This window comes from Hemisphaericaspora subhashii, assembly GCF_019202705.1.
Source record: "Hemisphaericaspora subhashii strain CBS 10753 chromosome Unknown scaffold11, whole genome shotgun sequence".
Classification (NCBI taxonomy): Eukaryota; Fungi; Ascomycota; class Pichiomycetes; order Serinales; family Debaryomycetaceae; genus Hemisphaericaspora; species Hemisphaericaspora subhashii.
Window position 1 is genome coordinate 27,120 of NW_026057439.1, and position 26,111 is coordinate 53,230.

General features: G+C 32.6%; 9 protein-coding genes across 9 annotated transcripts; 3 read left to right on the top strand and 6 right to left on the bottom strand. All coding sequences in view use genetic code 12, as the record gives it.

The window, feature by feature from the left end:
- Positions 1–246: 246 nt before the first annotated feature.
- On the bottom strand, positions 247–1,695 carry MAC1 (Mac1p; the record flags this gene model as incomplete). Its single annotated transcript, XM_049409960.1, has 1 exon — positions 247–1,695. One exon carries the CDS (start codon positions 1,693–1,695, stop codon positions 247–249), a length of 1,449 nt encoding a protein of 482 aa, XP_049260817.1.
- An 853-nt stretch (positions 1,696–2,548) lies between these two features.
- On the top strand, positions 2,549–3,295 carry J8A68_005851 (N-terminal protein methyltransferase; the record flags this gene model as incomplete). Its single annotated transcript, XM_049409962.1, has 1 exon — positions 2,549–3,295. One exon carries the CDS (start codon positions 2,549–2,551, stop codon positions 3,293–3,295), a length of 747 nt encoding a protein of 248 aa, XP_049260818.1.
- Positions 3,296–3,519: 224 nt separating this feature from the next.
- On the bottom strand, positions 3,520–5,154 carry FGR2 (Fgr2p; the record flags this gene model as incomplete). The annotated part of the gene is made up of 1 exon (XM_049409963.1): positions 3,520–5,154. The coding sequence occupies one exon, from the start codon at positions 5,152–5,154 to the stop codon at positions 3,520–3,522; it is 1,635 nt and encodes a 544-aa protein (XP_049260819.1).
- Positions 5,155–9,003: 3,849 nt separating this feature from the next.
- On the top strand, positions 9,004–9,891 carry CIP1 (Cip1p; the record flags this gene model as incomplete). Its single annotated transcript, XM_049409964.1, has 1 exon — positions 9,004–9,891. One exon carries the CDS (start codon positions 9,004–9,006, stop codon positions 9,889–9,891), a length of 888 nt encoding a protein of 295 aa, XP_049260820.1.
- A 368-nt stretch (positions 9,892–10,259) lies between these two features.
- On the bottom strand, positions 10,260–12,239 carry J8A68_005854 (uncharacterized protein; the record flags this gene model as incomplete). The annotated part of the gene is made up of 1 exon (XM_049409965.1): positions 10,260–12,239. One exon carries the CDS (start codon positions 12,237–12,239, stop codon positions 10,260–10,262), a length of 1,980 nt encoding a protein of 659 aa, XP_049260821.1.
- A 3,749-nt stretch (positions 12,240–15,988) lies between these two features.
- Positions 15,989–16,777, bottom strand: MCM1 (transcription factor; the record flags this gene model as incomplete). The annotated part of the gene is made up of 1 exon (XM_049409966.1): positions 15,989–16,777. One exon carries the CDS (start codon positions 16,775–16,777, stop codon positions 15,989–15,991), a length of 789 nt encoding a protein of 262 aa, XP_049260822.1.
- A 1,200-nt stretch (positions 16,778–17,977) lies between these two features.
- Positions 17,978–19,222, bottom strand: J8A68_005856 (uncharacterized protein; the record flags this gene model as incomplete). Its single annotated transcript, XM_049409967.1, has 1 exon — positions 17,978–19,222. The coding sequence occupies one exon, from the start codon at positions 19,220–19,222 to the stop codon at positions 17,978–17,980; it is 1,245 nt and encodes a 414-aa protein (XP_049260823.1).
- A 139-nt stretch (positions 19,223–19,361) lies between these two features.
- On the bottom strand, positions 19,362–20,333 carry J8A68_005857 (uncharacterized protein; the record flags this gene model as incomplete). The annotated part of the gene is made up of 1 exon (XM_049409968.1): positions 19,362–20,333. One exon carries the CDS (start codon positions 20,331–20,333, stop codon positions 19,362–19,364), a length of 972 nt encoding a protein of 323 aa, XP_049260824.1.
- A 2,713-nt stretch (positions 20,334–23,046) lies between these two features.
- Positions 23,047–25,737, top strand: GPH1 (glycogen phosphorylase; the record flags this gene model as incomplete). Its single annotated transcript, XM_049409969.1, has 1 exon — positions 23,047–25,737. One exon carries the CDS (start codon positions 23,047–23,049, stop codon positions 25,735–25,737), a length of 2,691 nt encoding a protein of 896 aa, XP_049260825.1.
- Between the last annotated feature and the right edge of the window lie 374 nt (positions 25,738–26,111).

Genomic DNA, 26,111 nt, shown 5'->3' on the forward strand with positions numbered 1-26,111 from the left:
TTTGCAACAGACCAACAAAGGATGAAAGATTTTTTTTTCGTTCTCTCTGATGCTACTGTTGTTGGTGTTGGAAAAGAGATTTGATGGAGTAACTACAGATTTGGTTTTATATACAGGATTATTCATTTCATTCTCTATAACAAACTATACAAACACTATAAAAGCAAATATAAATAAATAGATAACCGTAGCATACTCTCAATGAGATGACTTTCTAAAAGATAGCACTAACCAAGTTGATTTAGTTTAATAACTCTTCTTGCAACAAGAGCTTTGGTTTCCTGGAGTAGTTAAAGAACCGATTGAATATTGATTCTCCGAGCTACAACAAGTCCCAGCGACTGATGTTTCTGGACGCCATGATGTATCCATGGCATTCGGCTGGTTACTATTCTTATAAACATGATTTTCAAATTGGATATTAGTGGTCCCATATTGTAGCTGTTCTAGCTGGGTATTCGTCGTCGCCTTATTACTACAACATGAACCATTTCCCTTCCCAGTATTAACTGTCGGATACGGATTTCTATCACCGGGTTCAGATTTCAATAACAGAATCAATAAAGGATCCACCTCAAATTCAAAATCATTATTCGATATTCTAATTGGTTTTCCATTAGTTGAATTCATCATTTCAGGGAATAATATATAATCAGATATAGCAGCAAGGAAAATTTCTTGTTCATTTCGTGGTTTTGATTGAAAATATTCATCTAATTTATATCCATTGATATTTCCATGTATTTCACAATTCGTACAATCACATCCATCGGATGGACATGAACATATACTTCCAGGTGGAGAATCAATTATTAGAGGTTCCATTGGGCTCAAATTCGGTATTTCTTGTTTTGTTGGCTGTACTGATTGTTGATGCGGTTGTTGTAGCTGAGATGTGATTGAAGGATATGTATGGTTATTGTCAAGGATATTGTTGTCAAATAAGGGAGGTTGATTTTGAGTGATTGAAAGTTGATTGGTAGTATCATTTATATCATTCAAATTCTGTAAATAATTTAAATCTTGTATAAAACTAGGAATTGATGAATTGTTACCATTTCCATGAACTATACATCCATCACATTTACAATTATCATCACAAGAACAAGTACCTGGAATTGAACAAGATGGAACTGGAACAACAGCAACGAATTCTTTCTTATTGGAATTGAGACTCGATGATATCCCTGTTAGTTTCATATCCTGGTTTGATTTCCTATTTTCAGATTCTAACACGCTATTTGGTTCTTGTTTTATTTGTTTTTCAAGTCGTTTCTTTAAATAAGTCTTTAAAATCTTTGATTTATTAACTGGTTTCCTCTTATTTGAACAACATCCACATGATTTAGCAGGTTTCAGAATCCCACAACATGTGGAAGTATTTATAAAACTATCATCATTGATCACGGGTGGTGGTGGAGGTTTTGTAGTTATATTAGCTTGTGATTTAGATTCATCATAAGGACCAACAATTTGTCCATTTCTTAAATCAATCACTTGTTTTGGTGATGCTTTTAGTATAATTACAGCTTGTTGTTTCTTACATTTTCCTATTGGTACTTCTATATCATCTGATTTTTCATTATTATTATTATTGGCAATTTCTTCAGCAAATACTGCTATTCTATGGTTTGGGTTCCCATTGGCATAAACATTAGGTCGACCTTTGGATCTTACTTGTAATAATGGGCGCATGTGATGGCGACACTGTGATGATCTATGACCCCGGATACATTCCATACATGCATGTTTCACATCGTCTATATATATCATGGTAGGGATTATTAGTTTAGTTTCTTAGTGTTTATTAGATAATTGTATAGTCTTTCAGGTTTATTTGTCTTTCTGTATATGTTTGGGTTTGTCTTCTTGTGTTATGCGGCTGAATAGCTATTACTTAACTGGGCGGTATAAAGAGAGAGATGATGTCTAAGAAATTAAATACTTTGATGGTTCCCCTTATTAAAAAAGAGAATGAAAAGTTTAAAATTAAAATTAAATTTTTTTTAGTGAGCAAATTAATTTAACCTTAATTAGGAAAAACAATAGAAAGATAAGTTTAACTACTGTTTTGATGGTCAAGGTGATGATCGTATATTGAAATGACGTATATTAGTTCAAGCCACTGATACTGATTATTTATATTTTTAGAAATTTTAACCAATGAATCATCTTTAAAAAGAAATAAACCGTATAGAGAGAATGACTCTCAGCCGTTCGTCACGACGAATGGAAAAGGAGCGACAAAAAAAATCAATGACATCATCTGGGGACTACTTGTGATAAACTTGTCATAATATTTTGTTCATGATCTCTTATATAACTAAAGCAATCTTTTTACTTGAATTAAAGTTGAAACGGGAATCTATACATCTTCATTGCATCTTTCATTTGAAAATCTTCCGTCTACCCACCAAAAAATGGTTAATATCTCGTAAACATCAAGCATCATCTCACTGAAAACCTCAACCGAAAAATAAAATTTTCATTTAGATGATCCATCCATCACTAACCATCCATCCATCCCATTCTATATCAATTATAAACCATGCCAATCAAACATATCCAAGATCAAGACCAAGAGATACAAACTGACCCCAACTTTATCCCCGATTCTCAAATCAACTATGAAGACGCTATCTCCTATTGGTCCTCAGTTCCAGCATCAGTAAATGGAGTTCTTGGTGGATTTGGTGAACAAACATCAGTACCTAAAGCCGACATAATCGGCTCGTCTACATTTTTAAGAAAACTTCAAACCAGAATGACATGTCCTCCAGAATATCCTAAATTAACGATTGATATGGGTGCTGGAATAGGTAGGATTACAAGGGATTTATTATGGAAAGTAAGTGATAGAGTTGATTTATTAGAACCAGTGAAACCATTCGTACAACAAATGGAAAATGAATTAATTGGGGTGAGACAAAGGGGGAAATTGGGGGATATTTATGATATAGGGATGCAAGAATGGTATCCTGATATAAATAAGAAATATTGGTTGATTTGGTGTCAATGGTGTGTTGGACAATTACCTGATGGGGAATTGATTGAATTTTGGAAAAGATGTAGAGAAGCTTTGATTGGAAATGGAATTGGAACTTTAATTGTTAAGGAAAATATTGCTCCCGTGGAAGATATATTTGATGAAACTGATAGTTCGGTGACTAGAACTGATGCTAAATTTAGACAATTGTTTATTGAAGCGGGATTTAAATTAATTGCTAGTGATGTACAAAAGGGTTTACCTAAAGAATTATATCCTGTTAGAATGTATTGTTTAAAACCACAATAAAACCGAGATGGGAGTGTTACGGTGAGTAGAATTTATAGAAGTATGTACGAAGGAGGACATTTTAATTAAATAAATAATCAGGTTTCATAAGTAAACCTATAAAAAAGGTATAAATATATATACACATAAGAAAGTAAAAAGTTAACTTTTTGTAATAAACAAATAATGAAATAAATAAGTTAATGTTATTGTTGTCTACTTCTTTTTTCAACGCACGGCATTGATTACACAACTCTTTGTTTGGTTGGTTCAAAAGGAAGGAACAAAGCAACTACCCCAATTACACCCATAAATGCCCCACAAATCCAAATAGGAACCAGGCTTGAAGTATTAGAATAGTATGCAATAATTGGTACAACAAGGGTAGTAATTCTTGTGGATACAATACAAACGGCATTCCCAGTAGCTCTTGCTGCTGATGGCATAACTTCTGGAGTATAAGCATACATCACCCCATAATAAATATATAAACAACAATAAGTCGCTGAAGTGAAACCAACATTTCCTGCACGATTGGTTACTGTAGTATATCCAAAAAGCATGGCCATTGTACTTAAACCACCAATACAAAGAACACCTCTTCTTCCTAATCGAGGAACATAATAAATTAATAACCCAGCAATCATTGGACCTGCTATTGAAACCACATTGGCAATGACATAATCACGATATACACCACTAGTGGTAGCTGCTGTAAGAGCATCTGGGTTACCGTTAGCAATTTTTTCAAGTTTAGCTTGTAAATAATATGGTAAAAATGATGAATATAATGGATAAGCAATACCTAAACAAAGCCAAGAAAAGATTAATAAAATCGTTGATCTAATTGCCTTGGGAGTTGAAAATAAGATTTTTAAATGTCTCCAAACCAACATAGCAGTTCCATCTAAATTATAATGATTACGGAAATCTTCATTACATTCAATTGTACCACAAGCTGTCAATTGTTCCACGGTAAGGGAACATTTACGATTATATTTCGTGGCAATATCTTGTAAGACATTCACGGCATCTTCATCACGATTATTAGCTAATAAGAATTTAGGAGTTTCTTTCAATCTTATCACGGTAACTCTTAACACGGCCATACATAAAACTATTGCTCCATTTACATACCATTGATATCTCCAACCTTTATTTAAATGACTTGGACAACTATCCCAACTTGCATCACATGAATTATTCGGTAAAAATGCATAAGCTAAACCCACCGCAACTGTTTGACCAATCCCCCAAAATAATGCGAAAAATGTTAATAACCATTGATCTTTATGAGGTAAATATTCTAAAAATACACAAGTATCTAAAACCAAATTCCCACCAGCAGCACTTGCACTTAAAAATACAAACATACAATAACTAGCCATTGAATTCATTGCTCCTGCCATAATTGCAAAAATTGCACTTAATAATAATGATAAATTAAATGCCAATCTTCTCCCAATTAAATCAGCACCAAATCCCCAGAAAACACCACCAGTAATCATACCTGCAGCATATGCAATTGCACTCACGGGGAAATCATAACCAAATTGAAGATTAATAAACATACGAACACTACTTTCTAAATATGTTAATTGACAATCAGTCCAATATCCCATCCCATTTAAAAAAAATAATTTTAAATGATAAGGAGTAAAACCAATTTCATCAATTGCATCATTAACTAATTTCATTTTATCATGTAATATCATATCATTAGCTTCTAAATCAACCATATCTATATCTTCAGTAGTGGTTGCATATTCTTCATCTTTGACATCTTCAATACTTGTTTGTTTTGTAACTTCGGCATTGTGATAAGGGGCCTCGAGATCAGGTTGGACCCCAGTCGTGGTTGCTACTTTTTCATTCGACATTTTTTTAGAATCGACTTGAAGAAGTTTATTAGTTAAATTGAATTAAAGTGAAAAAATTGAAAAAAAAAAATTCTTCGAGAAAATAATTATTTTAATTAGGTGGGAAATAATAACCTGTTTATATAATGAAGTATGCTTAATCAAGATTAGAGATAAAAATGCTCTTATCCACACATCCGAGGGAGGTTTGGAAAAAAAAAAACCTATAAATACATCTGTGGAACATTAAGTTTAACCAAATGGCTTGGGAAAATATATATAACACAAAACCTTATTAAATTAACAACTTTTGATGTCAAAACTAACCAATTGGAATATCGAATTAATAACCCATAGTATTTGATAACCTTTTATTTTTTACCAGTTATTATTACATCCATGGGAATAATATATTTCACATTATCGTTTATTCTATTTTGACTTCTTAATTCGCACATTCTCTTACGATTGTAAAAGTTATTCCAAATGGCATATATGACACTTGACAAGTCTATTGTTTAGGAATTTTTTTGAGTTTTTTTGGTTCCTGTTTTTCTATTTAAATTCTTAGCATTCTCTTAACTTCTAAAATGTTAAATGTGTTAAATTAATTTAAAATTAAACAAAAAAAAAAAAACTTTAAAAAATAATTTTTTACAATTTCTCTGTCAAATCCGTTTTTGTTAAAACAATGAGAACAATAAGATATCAAATACCCGTTTTATTTGTATTATACCAATTATTATGGGGAACAGAGAATTTCACATGATATTACATTCGGTTGTTCTAATGACGCAATTATACATTTCAATATAGATTCACTCAACAAAAAAAGGATCTCATATTTTCCATCCAATCATTTTATTCTTTAGGAGTTTTTTGTTTATCAAATGTCACACACTCGTATTCTTCAAAAAGAAAGAATAACTTTTTAAAAAATAAAAAAAATTATAAACCCTCTTACGTCATACCCTAAATAGCCATAGCTTACAGTAGTATGATCATTATTCAAATTTCAAATTACTACTACTACTACTACACTCCTGTTTGACTCCGATTAATTCAATATCTTCTCCGAAAAAATTAAATAGTAAAAGTTGGGAACTTCTTCAAAAAGAGAAATCGCTAAGCCTAATGATCGCCGGATAGCTTTCCAGGCTGGTTGTCTATCGGAGCTTTAACCCGACAACAGAAAATTATTTAAATTAATCGGTTGATATTTTGATTGTTTACCCCATAAATTATAATTCCATTTCCATAAAGCCAACTAGTAATTTTGTATTGATATATGCAACCATCAACTCCGAACTCCGAAAGAAACAATCGATGAGCTGAAATTTTCCTTCCCGCCTCTCCCCTTCTTATAAAAACTTCCCCAACAATGACGGCTAAACATTTTTTTTTTTTCTACAGAAAGCTTAATTAATTAGCGAGATAGAGAGACGGGAGATCTGACTAATTCATTTCAAAGAAACACTTTAGTGAATCTAAAAAGAATTCAAACTAAATTCCATGATATTTCTCTCCCCTCGAACCAAATTGGAAATGTAAAATTCACAACTCAACCAATCAGACCGAAAATCTGAAGACACCATTATGCTGAGCGGACATTCCTCGATCATAACCAAGGTTGTGGGCAATGGTAAGACGTAAGTTTCATAAAAATGCCGTAGGTTACAAACTAGATTTCTCTCAAGGCGAAGGATCATATGGACGGATAAGTTTTATAGAGAAATAAGCCACAATTGATCTGCTGCGTTTTTTGAATATCCATGGATGCAAATCATGTTATTTATTAAGACTATGAACATAAGCGACCGCCCTTCAAACAATTATTAACCAAATTATTGGTATGATTGTGTCTCTCTTCAATCAATATTACCCGCGGAAATCTATACCCGTCGCTGAAAGAGTTCGGTATTTACATATTTGCATTTCCGTCTCCAAGTTTTTGAAATAAAACAGCAGGTTGTGAAACGATATTACTGTGCTATCAAAAACTGGTATAAGAATATTTTCTAGAGCTCTCTGGACTGATTGAATTACAAGTGCGTGTAACTCCATTCCGATGGGGGACTTCTAAACTCAAGCAAAGACAAATCATGCCACACCCATGCATTCCTCCTTTAACTTTTGTTACAGATCTCAAGACACAGATCCAGTTTAGCTGTGGATCCCTGTAATTAGACTAGTCGAAGAAATGATGATTCTGAAATTAACCACGGTAGAATTCTCCCCAATTTATACCTAAAAAAGGAGATTGGGTAGATTTTTCAAATATGAAAGAGATCCAAAAGACTGGATAGAGAATTGGGTGCTTGGTTACTAAAGAATCAATGAAGCCAATCGACTAGTTGGTCTAAAGGTAATACTATTGCATAAACACAAGGGAAGCATCAGGTGGTTTAACCCATTATTGATTGAATAGTTACAGAATAATCAAATTTTTGCAGCCTTTTGAAAAAAACTTTTGCAGCTTTTCTTCAGACAATTTTAGTCAAAATATTTTACAATTTAAATAGGAAAAACCAATAACAGAATAATTGTGCTTAGTATATTCTTCCAATCTATATATTATCCAAATCAAAACTTTCTCCAATACTTCTAGTGTGCTTAAAAGAGAATGTTGGATAACTTGTTCGATTTTACGGAAACGTGATATTCATGCCATTATCACGTGCCAGAAAATCCTGCCGAATTGAAGATTAAATGGAATGATATTTCAATAGGGGCCAGTAATATAATGAGGGCGTGCTGTTTCTAACATATCGCATTGTCACGTCCTCAAGAAATGGTGATTCGACATAGTAGTACCAATAAGTTATCTCAAATTCCAACTCCCCTTTGAATTTTTGAAGTTGGAATACTAACGTGTGCGCTAGACTTCTTCCTAGAAACTTCGACCTATCTTTGGAGGGTAAAACCTAGGGATACTTCGAGAAAAATCCCAGCCAGGAGAGGGATGAATTTCCGTGAATAATTTCTGGGCACTTTTCTTGGAAAGTTAAAAAGCGGAAAAGTACAACTATAATCGACAAGATTGGAATTCCGTCCAAAATCAAGAGATACTCCATTGAATGTATCAAATTTAAAGGAGTACTAAGAAACCGTCCAAACAACACAAATTTCTCATGGAGAGATAAATCCGTATACTAAAACCTTTTGATGTAGAAACTGGATTAACTACTTGCCAAGAATCTCACCAGAATCATTTTCCGCATGAATTTGTGTGGGGGGACTTCATTTTTTATCCTCAGTATTACTAATAGAAATATGAGTGAGGTGCGAGAGTGGAGACATAGGGATAATTGATTATCCGATGTTTGAGTTTATTTCTACAATTTATCAATCTCTAAATGGGAGCCCCGGATTGGTGGAATATTCGGGCGGTAAAACTTATTGGAACGTTTTTTAAACTTTAGTAATATGTTTACAGATGATTAATAATTAAAATCAAGAGAATTAACCAACATGAATGGTTAGTTCCAAAGTGTCAAGACTTTGTGATATTACGCTTTTTCTTGTAACGACAAGAATGTTTATTCATCTTACGTAATTTACGTAATTTGCGTAATTTGCTGACAAAAAAAAAATTTCAATTTTTCCACAATTTTCTAAGAATCTGATCTGAATTTGACTAAACAGTTATTAAGCTTTTTGACAAGAAAACTTTATGTATGAATAAGAAAATTAGTAATCAATAATTCTCCAACTCAACAAAGTTGGCTCATATCCAACAGATCAGATCAGGATAAGAATATAAATATGACCCCATAGTCCTCTTCTCTTATTTCGTCTTAACTCTATCTCTCATCAATATCAATAATCATTGATTTAATCCATACACAGCTACAAATAACACTCTCAATCATGTCAAAAGTTTCAATTGCAATCCTCGGTCTTTCAGGCTCATTAGGTAAACCAACCATCGAAGCCATCAATTCTGGTAAATTCGATGACAAGATCCAATTCCCCGTCAAGGCATTCTCAAGACAAGACAGAGAATCAACTGATCGTATTAAATACATTAAATCTGAACTTACTGAAGACACCGTTGATTCAATCTCGCAAGAATTGGCCGGGGTTGATGTTATTATTGAATATCTTAATCCAAACCCTGCTTTATTAACTATTGTTGAAAAAGTTCTTGAAAAAGTTAAACCAAAATTATTTATTCCTTCACAATTTGGAATTGATATTTTGCTTGCTAGACAATATATTCCTGATATTTTACATATGAAATATGATCATAGTGAAAATGTAAGAGCTATTGGTGGGATTAAGGTGGTTGATATTGTTACTAATTGGTTTGCTGAAGATGGATTATATTTATATGAATTTGTTCCTCATATTGGAATTGATAAGGAGACTAATACCTATTTACAAATTGGTGATTTAGATACCACTTTCCCATTTACTAGGGTTGAAGATATTGGATATATCGCGATTGCAACTGCAACTACACCAGTTGAGAAACTTCCTGATCAAATTAGGGTTAAATCGGGTGATGTTTCTTTTAGGGAAGTTATTGAAAGATATGAAAAGAATCATAATGTTAAGTTAGAAGTTGGGACTAAACTTACTCCAGAAGAAGCTATGAAACAATTGAAAGAAAAACATGAAAAGACTGGTTTCAATTGGGGTGATTTCTTTTTCTATCTTCAAACTCTTGCTGTTGCTGTTGGATTGAGTTATGATTCTAAAGATAATGAATTGATCAATCCTGATGAATCCATTTGGAAATGGGGTGTTTTCTAAAGGAGTCGTCCTACATATAGTATCTTTATATAGTTATTTCTATAATATCAAACAGTTTATCATATTTATCATTTAAATAATTTTTTCTAAACATAATATATAAAGGTTCCTATAAAAAGTAACAAGTAAAAGTAAGAATAAAAACGTCCCAATTGTATAATATAATATATTTTATAATCTCTCTCTTTTTCTTTCATGTGTATCATCTGTATATATAAATCTCATCTAAAAAGTCCAGTTTGTAGTTGTAGTTGTTGGCATTTGTATCATATAATGTGTAAAAAATCAAACAAAAATATTGTGTGTATGTGTGTCCATATCTATAAAACCAATCAAAATAATAATTAAGTAATAATAAAAACATCTCTCTAATGATTAATTGAATCAACTAATGATTTTAAAACAAAAGCTTCACCTGAATTATTATTCAATCCAACATCATCTTCATCTTTTTCATTTCCATTTCTAGTAGTATGATCTTGAGATCTTAATCTTGAAGGTAATTGGAAATCAGGTGCAAATAATTGTTGTTGTGGAATAGTTTGAAGTGGTTGTTGTAACTGTTGTTGTGGTGCTTGTCCTCCACCAAATGAATATTGTGGCATTGATTGTCTTGAATCAATGGAAAATCTTCTAGGTGCCATATTCTCTTGTCTAAACGATACAGGAACCTGTTGCTGTTGTTGCATCTGTTGCATTTGTTGTGGAGGTGGCATATACGATTGTTGTTGAAAGGTGGGTGGAGGTTGATAGCTCAATCTTCTTTCGAACCTGAATGGCGGCTGTTGTTGTTGTTGTTGAATAGGAGGAGGGCCAGCATTCATCAATTGTGGTTGTTGAGTTTGAATTGGTTGCTGCTGTTGCTGTTGTTGCTGTTGTTGTGGTTGGGTAAATGGATTTGTAAATGCATTTCCAGATAATGGACTAACTGATTTCCTGGAAATATTATAAGGTAATCCAATAACTGCACACATCCAAATTCTAGTTTTATAAATTCTAAATAATTCCCTCACCAAGTCTCTAAAATCAATACGTTTTGAGGTTGAATAATAAAAAATCAACTTCTTACGATCAAATTGATATTCAGCATCAATTAATTTCATTTGTAATAAGTCTTGAGTAGTTGTACTTGGAGTGGCAGAATTTAACAATTGATTACTAGTTGCATTAGCAATCTTTGCCAAACATAATCTACAAGCCTTTTCTTCATCTTGTTTCTTATTCAAAATTTGAATAATTTCATTTGGTTGAGCTAATGAAATAATTGATTTTGGGAAATGTAATGTGGGAGGAGCAACATTATTATTACCACCAGTTTGTTCAGACATATTCTTCACGGATAAATCATCCAAAATATTCTCATGTTCATTCAAAGCAGCTTGCTGTTCTTGAAATTGTAACAACTTCAATAATCTAGCTTCATCAATTGAAATATTCATCTTGAAAACTTTTCCCAAATCCCGACCTCGATCAGCTTCAACAATAACCAAATCACCAACTTTTAAATTCATCAATTCTAAAGGTGTAGGACTAGTAGGTAAATAAAACACATCAATTCTACCGGCTTTAAATCCAACTAAAATCAATTGATAATTACGTAATGAGGATTCAATGGGGAATTTGGGTAATTGATAAGCATCACCAAGATATTTTTCTTCATCAAAAAATCGTTCATTCAATAATTGTAATGTAACTTTAACTCGTTCATGAGGATCAGTTTCAAAATAATCATCAACTAATTGTAATGTGCTTTCGTTAGTGGTGACACCACTGCCAGTAGTGTATCCGTCAGTAAATGAATGCCTACGAACTGGATCAAATAATTGGGTAGGTGATACATTAGGATATTCATTTTCTTCAAATGTAGCAGTAGTCCCGGCACTACTAGTATTCATACCTGGAGGTGGCGGTGAATATCCAGCAATCAGAGAGGAACGATTACTAGTTGTCAAACCTGCAGTATAATTTTCCGTTCCTTGTTGGGGCTGTTGCTGTTGTGGTGAAGTAGTCAGGGTTGACCAAATATTCAGTGATGAAGGCAATCCCCCGGTATTCGAGGATGCTGATGACGACCAAATACTTGGATCGATTGATGAATGTCTTCTATGTGCTGCATTTGAATAATTCCAAATACTTGCAGATGCCATTGGTTTTGATGTTCCACTACCACTGGCCATGCGCATAAAATTGGTGGAGGATTGCGGAAATTGTTGAGATTGGGAAGTTGTTGTTGTATAGTCAGCAAACAGAGACAGTGAAGATGATGGTGGTGAGGATTGAAGTATTGGTCTTTGCGGTTGTTGTCTATCGGGTGTATTATTCTTATTGAATTCGTTTAACGTCATCATCGTTGGTATATATATTTTTGCACTATATGCGTTGTATTAAGATCTGGTGCGTTTTTTTCTTATAATGATATATTTTCTAGCAATTGAAAAAAAAGAATGATTGATTTTCTTGGAACAGGGGTTCTGATTTGTCTATGATGAGTGAGTATAGGGGGAGGTTGATAGGTAGTTGTATAGTTGTTTTTATAAGTCTATTCTCTAAAAAGGGGGGGGATCTCTCTGTCTTTCTAATAAATAAATAAAGATACAACTTATTCTTTTTTTGTTTGGTGGAATGGAGGGGAGATGGGGACTGTAGGGGTATTTAAATAATTTAGTTAATTAGCTTTTTTTTCTTCGGAAAGGGTCTTGTGGAAATGGTTATGAGTTGCTGTCTTAATACAATCTCTTCATTCAAATATTCTTTAATGAACTTTAGATACTTCTTCTTTTGCAAAAATAACTAAACAAATAAAATGACTAAGTGGTAGTTGTTAATGTATAAATAAAAATTGTAATTTAAGTGAGTGTCTCTAACAAAATGGAAATTATAAGTGGTATGATTTTCTCTTTAGTTTTTTTTTAGTGTAATTAAGTAAACTATAATTAAATGTTCCACGGATTAACCAAGAAAAAAATTGTAATTTTAAGGAAAAATAAAAATGTAAAAATGGAATATAAATTTATTGGGAAAGAGGAAAGGAAAGAGGAAAAGAATTTGAAATGAAAAAGGAGACAAATGAAGAATTGTGGATTTATTATATATTATATACCTTACATTGTTAAATAATATTCATTAGTAAACATTGTTTTGTTAAAAGTAATTTAATTTGGAAGTCAAACTTCATAAAAAAATAAATTTTGTGTGAGTTTCTGTAAAATGGTTTTCCGGAGTTTCTATAAATTAAATTTGCTATTGAGAGAAATGTATTTATTTTATGAAAAATAACACTAAATTTTCTTTTTCAATTACAGGGTTCATATGACCATTCAGTTAGCTTACTAATGACTAGTGTTGTTTCAACTTCATCATGTACTAAAAATTCATAAGTGACTCAAAAATGGAAAAAAAAGTGGAGTGGAACAATAAGATTTTTAACACATTTCACAAAAATATTATTTGGCTTTTTTCACAGCCAAAAATTCGATTGTTCTATTTTGCAAAAGAATGGCAGAAAAAAGAACTCCAGAACTCTTTGCTTGGACAAAACCCCATTCAACAAGTACACCAAAGCCGTCCGTTTGTTTGTCAAACTTCTCGTTAAAGTATAACGATATTAGATCACCGAAGCAACACCCCCCTACACCCTTCTGTAACTCATACGATGCTTAACATTTATTATTATCTACAAACTTGAGCTCCTCCTCGAGCGCATGACCGTTAGTTGTAAGAAAAATAAAATTGTTTGCTATGCCCCAAGTTTCATGACCTAAAGGGAATAATTTTTTCTCTCACTCTATCTGCGAATATATTATTATCGATGGCTCAAGAATCATCCAATAATAGCAGGCTTTATATATTTTATAAGGCGCTTTTTACAAAAACAGCACTCGCCCTTTATCTCTCTACTCACAGAGGGGAAGGAAAAAAGTTTTAGTTCCAAAAAATGACAGGTTTTTGAATGAATAGCCCGCAAGCGTCGACGTACAGTTGGTTATAATTTATAAATATCATTCCCCAAACAAACGAAAACGTTTGCATTTACGTAAAACTTACCCAAGCCTAGACCTACATGTTTTGTAAGAATACTATTTTATTCTTGCATCTATTTTATTTATATTTACTGTGACATCATGCAACGTAGCACTTTTTTTTGGTAGGTGAGGCATTCGTCTGTAAGATTGTTGTTGGCAATCTGACTAAAAGAATTTAATGTATAATGCCTGAATTAGCCCCGGAAATACGCCAAAAAACTTTAATTTCGGATAAACTTTAATTTTGCCAATTTCCACCAATAACCGTTCTAAAAAACTTCTTTCTAACATGTTGGTAAGGAGTATATTACCCTTATAAAAAATTATCATGTAGGGTGGTTTCGCCTTCTAGACTTATCCGCAAACACCTCCTCCCCCACTATTGTGGGGGGATTCCCATTTGGATTGGATGGAGATTAATATTTTTTGATTGAAAAAAGAAAAAAGTTAGAGTTTTTGAAGTGTGTTAAAAAATGACTTATATACCTCGGGAGTCATTCCGAATATGTAGTATCCCGCCAAACAATACATCCACATATCCAATATGATGTTTTTGTGTAGAATGTATATTTATATGACCCAAATACGAAATACACGCTTTTAGAAGCAAGTGACTTATAAGAGGTTTAAAAGCTGTCAGAAGCTCCTCCCATATTGAAACCTTCAATACATTTAGTATACGCCAGCCCCTCTTTTGTCTTGTGCGCTGAAAATTCTGTAAATTTCTGAGCTAGATCTTGCTACAAATAATCAAGAAGTTTCCTTTTGAGCTCCTGCTATAGTATATTTTGAAGCTATCGTTAGCATCACTCTAACCGATGTGACTATAGGGACAATAAAATGGAAGATACCCATTTGATGCTCATCTGATAAAGGCACAATTAATCTAGGAATACCTGTTCCACCCATTCTTTCATAGATATGCTAGTTCATCTAATCTCTGAACTCTATAAACATTTCCGAGCAACATTTTTTACAATTTGCTACTCTTTTTGTTCTCTTTCTATTCCTGGGTTCCAGTATTCTGTGTCGGATTTACAAGTATCTATTCCCTACTAAGCAAGGACAACTTCGTGACATGGCCCAATCCGTAAGCTGAAGGAAATATTGGCAATGCCGAGACGTCCAGCTACTAACCTAACGAACAAGCTTAATAAACAACAAGCCAAGGTCACTATCAGAGACCGCCTTCTAGTTGCTAAGGACTCAACAGCTTATCATAGCATGGTCATAACATCCCCCGTCATTTGCTCTAATTATTTCTTATTAATGGTCCTTTTCATTCTTAGTAAGGACTGAACTCTACAATGAAAACTGGAGATCTGATTCCCATTTTGTATCAGTTTCAGCGCATTTGGAACTACTACATTGGGCATATTGTCTTATTGTTATAATAGCTGCATACTGACAACTAAATAAACAGAGAATCAATAATCATCAGTTTGAATAGATGTATCATTCCATTTCACCAGTATTCCCCATAAGATAACATATTTTTATTATTGGTGGTGTAGTCATTTTGTGGAATGAAAACCACTTCTCATCTTATCAGGGTAATTAATTCCCCGTTTCATCTGGTTTCCTAATTGGGTGGTGGTTGCTTTGATATCCATTTATGGAAAGGCTGCAAAAAAGATTTTTCTCAATTTTGATCAACAAGAAAAAACAAATCCAAATTACAGTAGATGAAGCTATAACTACAAAAGATATATATAAATATAAACAAAAACTAGATACTTCTATATTACTACTACTAAGAATAATAAATATATAGTATAAGCATATAATAATACTAATAACAAATTTAAAACAAAAAAAAGTTCAAGAACATAAACAAGTACAAAAAAATATAAAATTCAATGTGAGATTAAATAAATCAAAAACCCCAGGGTCCGATTTATCAAAGAGCTTCTCTCTCCACCCATCCAAATCTCCCTCCCATCTCTATCATTGAAGAATTTACAGGAATTTCTTAATATACAAAGTTTCAAATAGAATTACAAATAAACCAAAACAATCATCTCTTCCTCTCACACCAAAACACAAAAATACAAATGTCACCCACTACTCTCTCTTTATTGATATTGTTGTTGATTTGGCATATTGCTATTTTGCATATTTGAAAAATATTGTTGATACACTTGTGAACTATCCCCATAATTACCAGGTGGCATACCTGCCATCCCTGGTTGTGGCTGTTGTTGTTGTTGTCCTGGAGGATATGGCATACCATGACCTATATGAGCACCTGGAGGTAATTGTTGTGCATGAGCTTGTACCTGTTGTTGTTGTTGAACATGATGGGCTTGAGCGGCAGCAGCGGCAGCAGCTGCTTGTTGTTGTTGTTGAGCTTGTTGGATATTATTTGGAGGAGCTGGCGATTGATCAGGAGAATCGGCAGAATTATTACCATCACTTTGATCACCTTGATCATCACCAAGTCCTTCTTCTGGGGCATTTAAACATGCTTGAATTAAATTTTTCCCTTCAGATTTCGTAACTAATGGTTGTAATTTTGGGGTTGTAAAAGTATAAACTAATCCAGTTTCAGAAACAACTAATAATAAAACTTGAGTACCTGTTAATACTGATAATTCATAAGCTTTTTTCATGATTCCTGCTTTTCTTTTTGAAAAAGTAATATGACGTCTTGATTTATCTTGAATAAATTTAATTTCAATTTTTCTTCTTTCTTTTTGAGTTTTACCACTTGATGGTCCATCATCATCATCATCATCATCTGGTCCAACAGAACCAGCACCGGCAGAATTAGGTCCTTGGTTTAATCCATTGGCTCCTGCTTGTTCATATTGTTGATCTTCTAATTTTGGATCAGATGCACTTGACATTCTAGGGAAAGTCATGGTTAGTAAACTGTTGCCGTCCTGATTAAGAAAGATATTTATCCGAGTTTTTTTATCTACTTAGGCTTCTGGAAAAAATTGACTATCACCTGCTTGGCGTGGTTTATTATTTAGTCAAGATACACTCCCCTTTTCTTTATAAACCTGCTTATAGGGAAACTCTAAAGGGTCAACGGGTTGTTTGTTTGTTTTGTTTGTTATGAAAGTTGTCGAAAATTCTTACTGTTAACTTCCGTTTTTCAAATCTTCCAAAAGGTTCAAATACTCGAATTAATCTTTTAGATTAAAATACTTACTTTTCGTGTTATATATAGATTTAAGGTAATACAAAGTTCAGTGATAATCCCACTACTTTATTTGATTGTTTATTAAACAGACCAAGAGAGAGAGAGAGAAAAAGGTAGGAGCCAAAAAAAAAAAAAAAAAATCCAAAAGAGGAAATTAAAGCGTTCGGTCAACAATTTCCTAAATTGGGGGAGGAACAGGAGGATGAACGGACTACTACAAGGACACACCTTGAAGAAAATTTTTTTTTTCTATGGTTTAAATTTCAAATCTTACGGATGGCCATATACGATTATTTTAATTTTATATGACTTTTAAAACATTAACTTATAAACTGACCCAATTGAAGCATTTCAGAATATATGATCCAACGTCGAGTTCTAGAAGGTTTTGGAAATGATGCTGGTTGGCGATGTTGAAAGTAAAAAATGTTTGAAAAGTAAAAAATTCGCTGTCTCCTCCCCTTTTTTTAACTTTTATTTTTTCAACTCTCTTTCAATTTGTAAAACAAAAAAAATGCGTGATCAATTTTGGGTAAGTGCGGCGGGAAATATGAAATTTACTTAATCAGACTGAAATTTACTCACACCAGGAATTTAAGATGCGTTTTTGAATAAATATTGCAAGTTTAAGAGAAGGGACATTTTATTGTAGGGGTCCCTCTCTCTATTCGTCAGTCTAACGCGACAGGATAAGTTGATCGATGTTGACATTACAAAGGATCTCTACATTGAATGAAAAATTCGTGTCTATTATTAAATCTAAAGTAAGACTAATTGACAACTGATAGAAAATATTTACGAGCCTCTCTGTCAAATTTCAACTTTATTGAAAAGTTTCGTTTTTGATTCTTACATATTACATTTACTAATATACACAAATAACATAAAAAGAGAGAATGTAGCCTAGTGGGGTCTATTTTGATTCATCCTTGACATCTTCCTTAGATTCCTCATGTCCATCATCTTTTGTTTCCTCTTTTATCCCATTCTCATTTCTATCAACCACCTTCACTTCATCTTTAATATCAGGAGTCGCGGCTTTACTTTCTTGAGAAATCAATTCTTCCGCAGTATTTTCTCGAACTTCAATATCCAATTTCTTTAATATCTTATCAATTCGTTGTTTTACTTGTCCAAACTCACCACTACCTTTCCGTTTTGTTAAAATCAATGCACGTAATATCTTACTCTTGCTAATCACACTCTTTGGAAGTGAATTCAATAATGCATCCAATAATTTCAATTGAGTAAGTACATCCAGCTCATCAACCCCTTCATCATCATCAGATAATAATAATAACAACGGAATCAATTTTTGTTCAATTTGTTGGAATTTATGCGATAATTTTTCAAGATTGGTTTGTATTGTAATTGAATCAGGTAATTCATTAAAGAATTCAATTTGTTCTCGTTTAGAATCAAAGATATAATTACCGGATTTCGAATCATATTCAACTAATTCTAATCCCCAATCATCATCATATTCTGATAATAATTTCTTTTCTTCTTGTTTCTTTCTGTCTGCTTCGATTTTTTTAGGATCAACAACTGGGGTTTGCTTTGGTTTTGGACCTGGTTTAGCCTTTCCCTTTGGCTTTGGACCTGGCTTAGCCTTGTCCTTTGGCTTTGGACCTGCTTTTCCCTTTTCCTTTGGTTTTGGACCCGGTTTCTTTCTCTTCTTAGGTGTTTCATCAACCTCTACTTCTTCTTCTTCTTCCTCTTCTTCCACTGGTTCTGGTTCTGGTTCAGGGGTGGGTGGAGCTGCTCTTGAACCATATTGAATAAACAATTCCATATCGGGTGGATCATTCGCTAATTCATATGCTTTTTGTAATAAATTATCTCTTCTTCTTTTTTTATTACTATCGGTGAAAAAATTCTGAATTGCATCTTTGGTTAATAATTTTATATCATGAGAGTTTATCCAAATATAGGTATCATCACTGAAAAACCGTACTGGTAGGATATGTGCTGGAATTGTTGATTTTTTCTTTGGTGATGATGGGGTTGTCAGGGATGATGATGATTTGGTTTTTGGTTTTTTGGAAAGGATATGATCGGGTAATTTGGATTCTTCAAGTACCATTGCTGGCCAAGCGGGATATCCTTTTACTTTAGCTAGGACAACTGTTGTTGGAGGGAATTGATCATCTGACATTTTCGTTGTTTATCAATCGATGATGATGATGTGAATGATAAAGATAATTTGTTGTTTGAAAATAATGAAAAATTTCGGAGATGTTTTTTTTTCGTTCTCCTTTGACACGCGAAATACAATAAACATGAAATTTATTGACTCAACCAAAAACATTATCCCAAACATGAATGATTCCAGTTCCACCAGATGCAATAACTCTATTTTCAACAGGATCAAATTTCATACCATTTAAGTAATTGGTACTTATTTGATTCTGATCTACTACCGCTTTCAATGTTGTTCTCTTCCTGACTTGAGTTCTATCTTTATTTACCGAATAAAATTGAATCTCACCAATATTTGTACTATTTATAATACAATTTCTTTCGGGAATCATTTGTAAATCAAAAGTATGAGTTAATCTCCTTACGGGTTCATTAATATTATAACTACATGAAGTTAAACCCGATCTATTATTAAATAATCTCACTTGTCCATATAAATCAAACAGTAATGTTAAATCATTAGGATATTGATGTATTTTCAAGATTGGATAATTTGAAACTTGATCACATATAACTTCTGAATTTCTTAAATCCATAGTATATATTCTTCCATCTTCACCAGAACAACAAATATTATATCCATGATATCCAATACTATATAACAGTCTCTCACCTAATGCTATTGAAGTAAATGGTCCATTAGTGCCATGGACTACATTCATTCTTATATCAAACATATTCATCGTATGATTGTTCCCACAAGTAACCAACATATTCTTATTCAAGATTTTGGCATCAATAACAAAATTAGTTCGATTATGAGTCGGGTCATTAGGGGTATTATCCAAGATTCGTACTGGGGTGGTTTTGGCTAAATCGAATATCTCAATCTTGTCATCCATACTACCAATACACATATCTGATGAATCTACTATTGAATAATTTTTATTTTGGGGGGCTTCTCGAACGATAATTGAGGTGGATGCATCTTCGGTGAGGGAATGTAATCTGATGGTGGAATCTCGGCCTCCGGCTGTTAAGATGAAGTTACTGTTTTCGATTATGGAGAAGGAGGAGATATAGGTGTTTTCATGGGCTTGAAATTGTCTATATTTAATATCTTGCATTGACATTTGATGTAATTAATTGATGGAAACAATTTGGTGGGAGTGTAAAAATCTATTAATGAATAAAGTAGTAATAGCTAGTGTTGGATTTGAAAATAGTTATTATGCGTGTTTGTTTAAAGTGAATGCCTTGTTAACTGATGATGGGTTGGCACACATTTGATTTATTATGCGAATGAAAAATCTAAGGTTTTTTTTTTTCCTTCTATTCTTCTTCTTCTTGATTTGGTTCAAAGGACAATATTGTGGGAACCTTTTGTGGTAGACAATATACAACCACATCCATTTACCTACGACTCACCTCATATCACCATATGGATTGATTCATATAAGAGTCAAATCATGACGGTATTTTGACAAAGAATTGTAATGGAACATTTTTCAGTATGAAAAATAATAAACGTATGGCGTGTAATTCTAAACAAATCCAATGATACATGTAGTTCTTAGAGTCTCAGAAATCATAAGCGGCCGAGAGATTAGGTATAAAAAGTGGCCTTATAATTACTATCGGGTAAGCATAAGGTAGTAGAAATATAGAGAAAATATATATGTGAGAGAGACCATCGACATCCATGCATGGAAATCCCGTCTAATTCTGCGATCGACTATTCTACTCTTCGATTGACACACAAAACCAAGCAAAAGTCATACCTACTTCTATTTCATTGACACATAAAACAAGCAAAGTACTGTCTAGACGATGGTGTATGGATATGTCCAAACTGTAAACTGCCATCTCCTGCAGAATCTATAGATTCGGCTATGTGGGTTAATGCTAGTCATTGCAACCTTCATATATTCTATTAATTAATGGATTATGAAATTTTGCAATTGAGTATGATTATTAGGAACGATGAAAATTGAAAGAGTTTCTCTTTTGACTTATAATTGAACCAAAAATTCACTAAAATTTTCTAGGAGGCACTGGATGTATGTGCTTCGTTGCCCATGGCCTTTCTAATGTGATGGCTTTGGTTTGAATGACCCAATCATGTTGGATTGAATTGTTGCATGTCGTATAAGCTTCACGAATCTTTGTCGTCTAAATTAAGACGGCTAGTTAATCTCTATTGGTCAATGATTGCGAATCTTGTTCCTGTGATCTTTTAAGCCCACTTTTGCATATTTGTTAAGCGAGAATCCCACTAAATGACGACAGATCACAAAAAGTGTTGAAAAATAAAAAAGTCAATGGTTGTTGCAACTTGTAACTATCAACATACAATTGCAATCGACGTATCAATTGAGTCTAAATCCCGAGGGATTTCATAAAATTGATCCGGCTCCGGTAGTGATAGAAATCTCAAGAGGTCAATTGAAGAAACTACGCTTGACACAAAACAAAATATAAATTATAGAGAACAATAAGACCAGAATTTCATGTTTATATGTTGGTTCCCCACTTCAGCGACTCAATCATTCATAGCCACAAATCAATGTAGTCATGTCTACTACTAGGACACAATGACTTCTTGATAAAAGGCTAATGTCAATACGGAAGATAAGCACCGTGATTCAATTGAGATCAATTGAAAGTAAATGTTGGACTGACTCGGTATCAGGAACAACAACAGAGAAGGATACAAATTGTGTGTGTGTGTGTGTCATATTAATTTAATATAGGACTTATTGTTTGCATGCAAGTAAATCATGCAATTGGATTGACCAAATTTGATGGCAAATTTTTCAGTTCATTTGGGTTTCAGTGGTTTCATATTTCTCTAATCTCATCATTTATTATTTTTATTTTTTTTCTTCTCTTCCATATTTGTCCGAGAACTGAGTCATACCACTTCATTCTTTCTGCCCCTCCTTTTTGATCTTTAGTTTTAAAAAAACTAATCAATCAAGAATTCCCCACTTCACCACGACAACTACACAATTATTATGAGATTTATAAAGATCGCTTAAGCATGCAAAACTTAGATCTGAATTACAGGTTTTGTCCCTTTTTTTTTTGAAACCACATAACCTGTAGAACCCAGGACGCAGCATAAAAGACAATAGAATGGAAATATGGTAGTGCATAAAAAATAAAATATTTTAATCAACACAAAAACATAAACCACGATACCGAAAACTCCTTGATGGGGATCCCACTCCCCCCTTGTAAAAAGATAACAAGATAAACCTAAGAAGTTTGAGTTGTTATTTTGTCAGTACTTGTCAACTGAGATGTACCTAGCCACAATTAATACACATGTTCTGATGAAAATATTTTTTTCTTTAAACTTAATAATGTTTTGTATTTTCTTGACTTAGATTTAATCCATCACCAAACTAATCACGGCCATGTCTGTCTCTTTTTTTCAGTAGTATTCTTATGAATTTTCCATTTTATGCATTTCACCCCCTTAGAAGTTTTTAGAGAATGATTATTTTTTAAATCCATTAATTATTATTATTACATTAAAAAAATTGTTTCGCAAAATCCCATTCATTAAAAAATAATTTAATTTAAATTACAACATCTAATTCTTCCCACCACCTCCGTGTTTCTAATTCAATTGAACATAAATTATATATAAAAGGTATAAAAGGATTGCATGATTTTTTTCTAATTTTCAATTTTTCCAATTTTCTTCTTTTCTCTTTTTCTTTCTTCTTTTTCTTTCTTCTTTCTCTTATTACAATCACACTATCTAATTGACCTACCAACCTTTCTACCCCCCCCTTTTTATAGAACCTTTTAGAGCAACCAACAGTAACAATGGGTGATTATTTAACTCCATCAACTTTACCACAACCAAAATTAAAAAGAACCAATACTGGTTTTACTCCTAATCAAATTATTGCATTAGATGCAACAATTCCTGAATCAGCTAAACATATTTGGTATAAATATTCTCAATTAAATATTTTGGATTCTCAAAGAAAGAAACAACAAAATGAACAAAGAACAATTAAATCAATTGTTGATGATAAAGACATTTTTGAAGAACAATTTGTTAAACATGTTGAAACTTCTTTAGGTAGATCAATGTATAATTGTGATAATTTAGCCGCTTATCAAGCAGCTGCTAATACCATTAGAGATGCTTTATTAATTGATTGGGCTAATACTCAACAAAAACAAACTATTCAAGATGGTAAAAGAGTTTATTATCTTTCTTTAGAATTTTTAATGGGTAGAGCTATGGATAATAGTTTAATCAATTTGAAATCTGAAACAAACACCAAGAAATCATTAGCTGAATTGGGTTTCAATTTAGAAGATGTTTTAGAACAAGAACCAGATGCTGCTTTAGGTAATGGTGGTTTAGGTAGATTAGCTGCTTGTTTTATTGATTCTTTATCTTCCAAAAATTATTCTGGTTGGGGTTATGGTTTAAATTATCAATATGGGATTTTTAAACAAAAAATTATTGATGGTTATCAAATTGAAACTCCTGATTATTGGTTAAAATATTCAAATCCTTGGGTTTTAGATAGAAATGAAATTCAAATCCCCGTTGATTTTTATGGATATGTTTATGAAGAACATGATCCAAATACTGGTAAAGTTAAAAAAAATTGGAATGGTGGTGAACGTGTTTTAGCTGTTGCTGCTGATTTCCCCATCCCCGGTTATAATACTAGTAATACCAATAATTTAAGATTATGGAATGCTAAACCAACTGAAGAATTCGATTTCACGAAATTTAATGCCGGTGATTATCAACAATCAGTTGCTGCTCAACAAAGAGCTGAATCAATTACTTCTGTTTTGTATCCAAATGATAATTTTGAAAGTGGGAAAGAATTAAGATTAAAACAACAATATTTTTGGGTAGCTGCTTCATTGCATGATATTGTTCGTAGATTTAAAAAAAATCATAAATCAAATTGGAAAAAATTCCCCGATCAAGTTGCTATTCAATTAAATGATACTCATCCAACTTTAGCTGTGGTTGAATTACAAAGAATTTTAGTTGATTTAGAAGGATTGGAATGGAATGAAGCTTGGTCAATTGTAACTAGTGTTTTTGCTTATACTAATCATACGGTTATGTCTGAGGCTTTAGAAAAATGGCCAGTTGATTTAGTTGGGAAATTATTACCAAGACATTTAGAAATCATTTATGAAATTAATTTCTATTTTTTGAAATATGTTGAACAAAAATTCCCTGGAGATCGTGCTTTGATTCGTAGTGTTTCTTTAATTGATGAAAATCCAAAATCAGTTAGAATGGCTTATTTAGCCATTGTGGGTTCTCATAAAGTTAATGGGGTTGCTGAATTACATTCGGAATTAATTAAAACTACCATCTTTAAAGATTTTGTTAAAGTGTTTGGTGAAGATAAATTCACTAATGTTACTAATGGTATTACTCCAAGACGTTGGTTAAGACAAGCTAATCCTAAATTAGCCGAATTGATTGCTCAAAAATTAAATGATCCAAATTATGAATATTTAACTAATTTAGGTAAATTAAAACAATTGGAACAATTTGTTGATGATGAAGCTTTTTTGAAAGAATGGCATGCAATTAAATTCCATAATAAACGTCGTCTTGCTACTTTGATTAAAGAAGAAACTGGTATTGATGTTGATCCAAGTGTTTTATTTGATGTTCAAGTTAAAAGAATTCATGAATATAAGAGACAACAATTGAATATCTTTGCTGTTATCTATAGATATTTACATATTAAAGAATTATTATCTCAAGGTCTTTCTGTTGAAGATATCAAGAAGAATTATTATATTCCTAAAGCATCTATTTTTGGTGGTAAAGCTGCTCCTGGTTATTATATGGCTAAAACCATTATCCACTTGATTAATAAAGTTGGAGAAGTTATTAATGCCGATAAAGAAATTGGAAACTTATTAAAGGTTGTATTTGTCCCTGATTATAATGTATCAAAAGCAGAGATCATTTGTCCTGGGTCCGATTTATCCAATCATATTTCCACCGCAGGAACTGAAGCTTCGGGTACTTCCAATATGAAATTCGCCTTAAATGGTGGATTAATTATTGGAACTGTTGATGGTGCCAATGTTGAAATTACTCGTGAAATTGGAGAAGAAAATATCTTCCTTTTTGGTAATTTAGCTGAATCGGTGGAAGAAATTAGACATACTCATGTATTTGAAGGAGTTCAAGTTCCAGAAACTTTACAAGCTGTTTTCAAAGCCATTGAATCGGAAGTATTTGGTCCTGCTGATGAATTTAAATCTTTGATTGATAGTATTAGAGTTCATGGGGATTATTATTTGGTGACTGATGATTTTGATTTATTTTTGGAAACTCATAAGAAATTAGAAAAAGTTTATGGTAGTAATGAATCCGGGAGAGAACATTTACATAGTTGGGTTAAGAAATCGGTTTGGAGTGTTGCTAATATGGGATTCTTTTCTAGTGATAGATGTATTGATGAATATGCTGAAAATATTTGGAATGTTGAACCTTCAAATGCATAATCTTATCCCATCATCATTGTCTTTTTTAATAATCCATTTTTTCAAGTTTGTTTTTTGATACAGCTCTTTTGATTTTTTGTTTGTTTTGTTTTATATAGTGATTATATTCTCTTTTAAATACATAGTATTGATAATTTAGTTTGTTTTTTTGTGCCTTTATAAATAAATAACTCTTTTCCAGATAAAAACCATCGCTTAGATTCAGGTTCAGAGTTTATAGTCAACAGGAATAAATCAATGAAATGTTGGTCTCTCCTACAGAGCATCTCCCCCATATTTGTTTAATGTCGCAAAACATGCAATGCCGCGACTATCGAAGGATCCTTGGTAGACGAAAAAGCTCACCCACTTTACAAAATCGTTTTTACATTCAT